The sequence below is a fragment of the Octodon degus genome, unplaced genomic scaffold (genome assembly GCF_000260255.1).
Source record: "Octodon degus isolate 3935 unplaced genomic scaffold, OctDeg1.0 scaffold00268, whole genome shotgun sequence".
Taxonomy (NCBI): Eukaryota; Metazoa; Chordata; class Mammalia; order Rodentia; family Octodontidae; genus Octodon; species Octodon degus.
In genome coordinates this window covers 1,068,031-1,074,962 of record NW_004524844.1, presented here as the reverse complement: position 1 = coordinate 1,074,962, position 6,932 = coordinate 1,068,031, and the positions used below count along the sequence as shown (strand labels likewise).

Genomic DNA, 6,932 nt, shown 5'->3' with positions numbered 1-6,932 from the left:
AAAAAAAAAAAAAAAAAAGCCTGGGAAAGTCTCTGGCAGTTAGTGCCTCCCCTACTTGTTTTCAAACCCATGAAATTAGAGGGGCTGGGCCTCAAAACCCTGAGGACCTTTTCAGTTGGTTCATTCATCCGTCCATCCCTCATTTAGGGAGGTCCCTAAGTGTTTGCTGGACAGACATGGAGCCCAGGTCAGTGGGAGATGCAGCCCTTGCTGATGGGTTGACATAAAGGCAGCCATAGATGCAAGGGGGACCACCAAGTTCTGCCATCCCTGTGTAGTATTTGCCATCCACCTAATGGATTACCTCATTGACTCCTGAGGACACTGTGCATGTGCCCATTTTGCAGGTGAGGTTTTAAGAGAGGCTGAGTAGCTTATAGTCACCCAGACCGTGGACCTGGGGGCCATGGCCAGGGCCAGTAATGGAGCGCCAAGATCACAGTGTGAGGCCCCAGGAGACACAGAAGTGGGCCTGAGGATTTCATGTCAGGAACTCAGTAGGATTAGTGCTGGGTTGCCAGCCAGGGCCCTTGAAAGGCCCCCAGGTTGGGGTTGCCAGGAAATCGGGACCATGGCCAAGACTCCATGGGTGCCCTGTCAGTCCCTGGCTTCCTTGACCACAGCGGGCACAGCTGGCCGTGCAGACGAAGCGAGTGGCTGCACAGGTGGATGGCGGGGCACAGGTGCAACAGGTGCTCAATATTGAGTGTCTGAGGGACTTCCTGACGCCTCCACTGCTGTCTCTGCGCTTCCGGTGAGTGGGTGGGGCAGTGCAGTTGGGCAGGGCTTCTAGGATGAGGGGCGGGGCCTCAGCTCTTCTGCCTCCCTGCTAGGTACGGGGGTGCTCCCCAATCCCTCACCCTGAAGCTCCCAGTGACCATCAACAAGTTCTTCCAGCCCACGGAGATGGCAGCCCAGGACTTCTTCCAGCGTTGGAAGCAGCTGAGCCTGTGAGGAGCGGGGATGGGGACACAGGGCCACCATTAGGCCTGAGGAAGCAGGGATGGGGACTCCAGGGGTCTTCCCTGACTTTCACCTTTCTGCCCCCAGCCCTCTGCAGGAGGCACAAAAAATCTTCAAAGCCAACCACCCCATGGATGCAGAAGTCACCAAGGCCAAGGTGAGAGGCAGGAAGTGCTCACAGGCCCTGGCTGCCTAACTTCTTAGTCTTTGTTTTCCCAAATGTAAAGTGGGGTGGAGGTATGGGGCGCTGGGATGCTCCCTGGAGGTGACAGGACCAGGTACTCGAGCAACCGCGTCCCTTCCAGCTCTTGGGGTTTGGTTCTGCTCTCCTGGACAACGTGGACCCCAACCCTGAGAACTTTGTGGGGGCTGGAATCATCCAGACGAAAGCCCTGCAAGTGGGCTGTCTGCTCCGGCTGGAGCCCAACGCCCAGGCTCAGGTGAGTGTTGCCAAAGGGGATGTGCTGAGGGCCCTGGACAGCTGTCATGGTACACCCTTCCTCACTCTGTCTCTCTGCCCTGTGTCCTTTTTACCTCTCTTCCTTTACTTCCTGCCTTACACCCCACTTCTGCTGTCCACCTCTTTCCCTGTCTCCCCCCTCTGTGGGCCCTCCCTCCTCCCATGGCTGCCTTGTGCTGAGTCCTGCCCATCCCCTACAGATGTACCGGCTGACCCTGCGCACCAGCAAGGAACCTGTCTCCCGTCACCTGTGTGAGCTGCTTGCCCAGCAGTTCTGAGCCCTGGACCCTGTCCCAGGGATGTGGCTGGCACCAGGCAGCTTCTAAGACTGAGGCAGCTTTGGTGGATGAGGCAGCGAGGGGACCACCACTGGTGACAAGGAAGACGCCAGGGGTGGGGGATGCCTGGGACCTTCCTCCAGCCTTTTGTATTTTTATTTTTGTTCATCTGCTGCTGTTTACATTCTGGGGGGTAAGGGGGAGCCCCCTTCCTCCCTGTCACCCCCGAGCACAGAGGGGAGTGGGGCCAGGGAAGTGGGTGCCTCCTCCCCTCCCCCACCTCGTTGTAGCCCCTCGTGCCCCCTCCCCATCCAGGGGCTGTGTATTATTGTGAGCGAATAAACAGAGAGACGCTAATGCCCTGCATCTGCAGCTGGCTTCTCGGGGGTAGTCACAGGAATGGGATGAGAGCATGCAGTGTGTGGGTGGCCAGGGCTCGAAGCCCATGGGTGGGGCTCTGTGGAGACAGCAGCAGCAGCAGCTGCCGAGGCCCCAGCTGCAGGGCCACTACTTGCCACCCGATGCCTGGGCCCAACACGAGGTAGCAAGCTCTTGGCAGCTGGGCTCGGTGGCCTGCATCCTCCACCTTCTCCAGGTGCCCTGGCTCTAAGAAAAGGGGGGAAAAAAAAGATTTAGGATGCTACTTGCTGGAAGCCGCACCCCATTCTCAATTATGGGGTCTCTGCACAGGCTTTAGGGCCTTCAGACTTTCAACCTTTGCTCATCCAGTGTAGTCCTTGCTTTTCCTGGTCCCTTTTCCCCCGTGTAAGGCCCAGTTCATCCCCTGAAGATTGCACCATGCAGGTGACACTAGGTGCCAGACCCTAGGATGTACCATGGGAGCTGGAGTGATGCCACAGAGGGTGACCACCTCCCCACCCCCATCCCCACTTGGGCAAGGGTCCCACAGCTCAGGAGAGGTGTGGCCGGCACCAGTGTGCTGTGCTCTTGATGCCTTTCTCATCCTTTCCTTTGGGGCCTTGTGGGTTCTACAACCCTTCCTCCCTCGAATCAAGTCTGTAGATCCAGGCTCCGCTCCCCAGCCTCCAGGTAAGCTTTGGAGTAGGGGGCAGTAGCTGTGTGAACCAGGAGCACTGGGGTCTGAATCCTGGTTCTGCCTTTCACCATGGAGACTCTCCTGCTGTGTGGGGTGGGAGTGGCATCGTGACAGCAGCATCCTCAGCGGGACAAGGAATGAGCCCTTAGGTGTAAAAGCCCGGGCCAGAGAAGAGGCTTCTGTGTTTACGATTACTGCTAGGATTACACTGGAAGTTCCAAAGTGGGACCAGGTCCTAGCCTGCCTGCCTGTGACAATTCTCAGTGCTCCTGGCTTTGCTGGGTGCTCCTGCCAGTTTCTCCAACCCCAGCTCTTGCTCCCACCTTGTGCAAGTGGGACTCAAGTGTTGGTATGTGAGTGAGGCACAGTGCCTGGTACTACCTTGTGGGAAGTGTGTGGTGGTGACCAGAGTATAGAAGTTTCGGAGGAGGCGACGGCGCTGTTCTGGGGAAGGCTCTGCAGGGAGAAGACTGGGTCCAGGAAGGCCCCTGGCCTACAGCCCTCCCGCCCAGCCTGCCCATGTCCTCAGTCACCTTTATCCCCCAAGGGCTGCACGGTGAAAAGGCAGCGTTTTAGTTCCAGGTTCAGGAGCAGCAGCCTGTGGAACAGTGTGTCAGGGACCGGATAGAACATTGAAGACTGCCAACCCACTCCTCACCCAAGCCCTACCCGAGGATGTCTGTGTGCAGGGGGAATCCGTCGGGCAGCGCTTGGGGCCCCAGCGTCAGGCAGGCCCGCAGTGGTTCCAGAAGGGGTTGCCACCAGCGCTCCAGCAGCTGTGGGCGTAGCCAATGGGGCGTGGCCATTGAGAGGCGGGGCTACTGGTTCAGCGATGGAAAGGCAGGGACAGGTAGGGGGCGGGGCTACAGGAGGGAAGCTGCGTATTGGGGGAGCGGGCGAGCTGGCACGAAGGCAATTGGAGCGCACTCCAAGGGGCGGGGCCTGTGGAAAAGGGATGGGGGGACTCGCTCCTAAGCCTGGGTGGTGACAGGCTGGAGCGCCTAAGGAGGAAGTGTCGTGTGGCGTGAAGTGGACCCGCTGTATGCATTCACCTGTGGATCTAGCTGGCTGAGGGGCGGACGTGGCCCGCAGAGCAGACACAGCTCCAGGCCAGGCAGCAGCGTCAGGGTCAGGAGCCTGTGGGGGACCTGAAGCAAGGCGCTGGGTGGGGCCGACCGTGGCTCTGCCCCTTCCCTTCAGGACTCACTTGGACCCACGCCTTTCCCGGCCGTGCCCCGCAAGCCCCACCCACTCACCGTGGGGCTCCCGTGCGGTAGGTACACCGGGTAGTCTCGTGCAGCCTGAGGTGGAAGGGACCCCACCAGCCACGGGAGCAGCACGGCCTCGGGCATCCCTAGCCGCCACCAGCCTTCAGTGGCTGCCACCACTCGGCCAGACACCACCAGACTGACGAAGGCTGTTCCTGTGGCCTCAGCGAACCCAGAGAGAGCTTCCTGGGAAGGCAGGCGGATGGGGAGTCAGAAGACAAGAACAGTGTGACAGTGACTCCCAGGTGGGTCAGGAGGAGGAGGAGGAGATAAGCGGTCAGACCAGAGGTGAATGAGCGGCCAGAGTCATGTGTCACACCTCTCAGCCTGAAACCACCAGCCTGACCTGCACACTGTGAAGACAGTAACAGCAACAGCAGCAGCGATGGCTTGCTGCAAGGAAGGGCGCTGTGCCAAATGGGCAGCTCAGGGAGGTCAAGTCCCTCATGGGCAGTCACACTGCTGGGAAGGCCCGTCCACATGAAGGGACAAGAGCAGTGCTGAGGTCGATAGGGATTTCTCAGGCAAAGGAGAAGCATGCTCCAAGGTTGGCAAGCTGGAAAACCCTTGGGCTCTGTAAGGCCCACGGGGCTGGCGGGCGGGTGGTCTACGGGGTTGGAGGCTTGTCCTGAGGGAGGAGGGGATCACAAGATCAAGCAAGGGAGAAGGGCAGGCCTAGTATGGGGTGGGGGAGGCCTCTTCTAGGACTAAGGAGAGATCAGAGTGGATACCAAGGGTACAGGTGGTTGGAACAGTGGTCAGGAGAAAAGGAGGAGATCTGAGCCCGAGTCAGGCGTGCAGTACCTGCAGGAGTGAGCCTTCTGGAGGAATCACGCAGTCCACACACTGGGTCAGGTCCCCAATGAGCTCCGGGTCCCCCAGGAAGCTGTCAATGAGGCAATAACTGGCCTGGCAGAGGGAGAGAGGAGAAGCCTAGGACCCAGAAGGACCCCACATCTGCTGCCTCTTTCAGCAAGAGCTGGCAATGCTGGACCTCCAGAGTCAGGCAAGCAGGCTGTGCCCCAGGGAATTATGGAATCATGCTCTTCCTGGAGGTGTTGGTCATTGCAATGCCCAAGTGGCAGTACCTCAGTACCCCAATTTCCCATCCCAGGGTCCTGCAGCCTCACCCTCAACTCTTTCTTCAGTCTCTCTATGTTTCGGATATTCGTCAGTTCTTCAAGTCCTACAAGAAGAACCTGAAAGAACCACATAGGACAGTTAGGGCTCGTGACAGCTGGTTCTAACACAGCAGGGATGGAACCTACGCTGGGCCTCAGGGAGGAGGGGTGCTTTGGCTGACGATAAGGATTCCTGAGTGGTAAGGGAGATTGATAAGAAAGCTCAGATCAATGAATGGGTTTGGTAGAAAAGAGTCCCCGGGGATCTCACCATGGCTCCAAACACCATCTGGAGCAGTCGTTCCAGCCTCAGCTCCGAGGTGCCCTCTTCTGATGACAGAACAATGAGGGTGATGCTGCGGAACAGAAGGGGAAAAGGATGAGTCCAGGTGTGGGGAGAAGGGCAGGGGGTAAAGCCGAATCTGCCCTTTTAGCCGAGAGTCTAAGCTGTGTCTCCTAGTCCAGCCTGCCTCTCCTATAAAGGAAATTAGGGGTCAGTAAGGTCGGTCTCTAATCGAAGATCCCACAGGCAAACAGCTGGAAGCCATCTTCAACAGGAGTTATCACCCAGACTCTGTCCCTCCCCCAAGTTCCCACTAGGGACCTGTCATGGAAGCTTTTCCACACCACGGTCGTGTCCTCCGTCCTCGCAGAGCTCAGCTGCACGTCCAGATTCTGGCCAAACATGTGGACCCCATTGAGGGAGCCGATGACAGAGAAGGGTAGCTGGAGAGGAGTTGAGGGCATGAGACAGGGGCACCCTGTTACCTCCCCCTTGAGATCCAACTGTCAGGGCTCCCAGCCCTTCTGCATATCCCCTGGAGGTTCCCTGCGAGGAACCAGCGGACACAGCGAGGTGTGTGTCCCACGGACCTCGGAAGTTAAAGCAGAAACCTCCCTGCCCCAACTCCCGTACAGACCCGGCGTGTAAACTCTCTAGCCCCTTTCTATTTAGATCCAGGCGTCTAAGCCCCACCTGCTGACGGGCCGGGGCACCGCCACGGCTGCTCCTGCAGAATAGGGGCACCCCGCTGGAGGCCGCGAGGCACAGCAGATGCACGGTGCCCCCTGTCCCCTCCTCTCCCATTTGGACTCCCCCGCCCACGCAATCTTCCTCCAGCACTATCAGTGCCGGGCTGGGAGCTGGCCGGCAATCATATCACAGTGAGTCGGCCTGCCTTCCAGAGCCGCTAATTAGAAGGGGACTAAATTCCCGCCTGCTTCATCAGACTCAAACATGCTCAAACCCCGTTTGGTTCACTTCCGCCCCAACCGGAAGTCACTATACCTCTAACAAAGATGGCGAGTAATCATTCATGCTAGGCTTTATAGTTTCTTTCTGACGTGGTTTGGCTTTATTTAATGACGAGAATAAAGACGAGATTGAAGTCTGAAGACTAGATTGCTAGTCTCACGGCATTGTCTAGTAACCATCATGTATAAATTATTTACATTGTAGATGAAAACACTGTGCCCCAATCAAAGATGGCGACCGTGCCAAGGCGTTGCCTAGCAACCACATTTGGTCCGATTTCTACTTTACACTGGTAAACAGGCACCCCAAAGATGGCAGGGTAAGGCGTTACTTAGCAACCACCGTTCACTTATACTTCCATTCTGAAAATACAGCCGGTTGTTCCCTGCTCAAATACGGATACAGTACAAATCTGACTGTTCTTACCACCTCTCCCCTCAAGTTAGACAGTGGTTTGTTCCGGGGAGCGTTGCCTAGTAACTACCAAATAAGACTGTTTTTGTTAGACAAAGGGAAAAAAATCCTTTATT

At 57.4% G+C, this 6,932-nt stretch overlaps 2 protein-coding genes across 4 annotated transcripts in view; one reads left to right on the top strand and one right to left on the bottom strand.

Moving 5' to 3' along the window:
• Positions 1-2,058, top strand: part of Ap2a1 (adaptor related protein complex 2 alpha 1 subunit) — a 29,796-nt gene extending 27,738 nt beyond the window's left edge. For all 3 annotated transcript variants that reach the window (XM_004646425.2, XM_004646424.2, XM_023706711.1), the window contains 5 exons: positions 631-754; positions 834-950; positions 1,051-1,120; positions 1,269-1,403; positions 1,624-2,058. In XM_004646425.2, coding sequence (XP_004646482.1) covers positions 631-754; positions 834-950; positions 1,051-1,120; positions 1,269-1,403; positions 1,624-1,701 — 524 coding nt within the window. In that variant the 3' untranslated portion in view covers positions 1,702-2,058. The remainder of the gene's footprint in view (positions 1-630; positions 755-833; positions 951-1,050; positions 1,121-1,268; positions 1,404-1,623) is intronic.
• Fuz (fuzzy planar cell polarity protein) lies at positions 1,818-6,408 on the bottom strand. The gene is made up of 11 exons (XM_004646428.2): positions 6,124-6,408; positions 5,752-5,873; positions 5,419-5,503; positions 5,157-5,225; positions 4,831-4,935; positions 4,015-4,212; positions 3,811-3,906; positions 3,428-3,534; positions 3,292-3,356; positions 3,140-3,214; positions 1,818-2,307 (listed from the first exon to the last, which is right to left on the bottom strand). The coding sequence occupies exons 1-11, from the start codon at positions 6,232-6,234 to the stop codon at positions 2,093-2,095; spliced, it is 1,248 nt and encodes a 415-aa protein (XP_004646485.1). The 5' UTR covers positions 6,235-6,408; the 3' UTR covers positions 1,818-2,092.
• Positions 6,409-6,932: the final 524 nt, after the last annotated feature.

What these genes read in the sequence shown, in the direction of transcription:
- Fuz (XM_004646428.2), bottom strand. Translation starts at nt 6,234, where the DNA reads ATGGGAGAGGAGGGGACAGGGGGCACCGTGCATCTGCTGTGCCTCGCG. An exon ending in AGATGGTGTTTGGAGCCATG is followed by an intron (nt 5,226 to 5,418) that starts GTGAGATCCCCG and finishes TGGTTCTTTCAG; the next exon opens with GTTCTTCTTGTAGGACTTGA. An exon ending in CACCACACACTTCCCACAAG is followed by an intron (nt 2,308 to 3,139) that starts GTAGTACCAGGC and finishes CCCTTTTCTTAG; the next exon opens with AGCCAGGGCACCTGGAGAAG.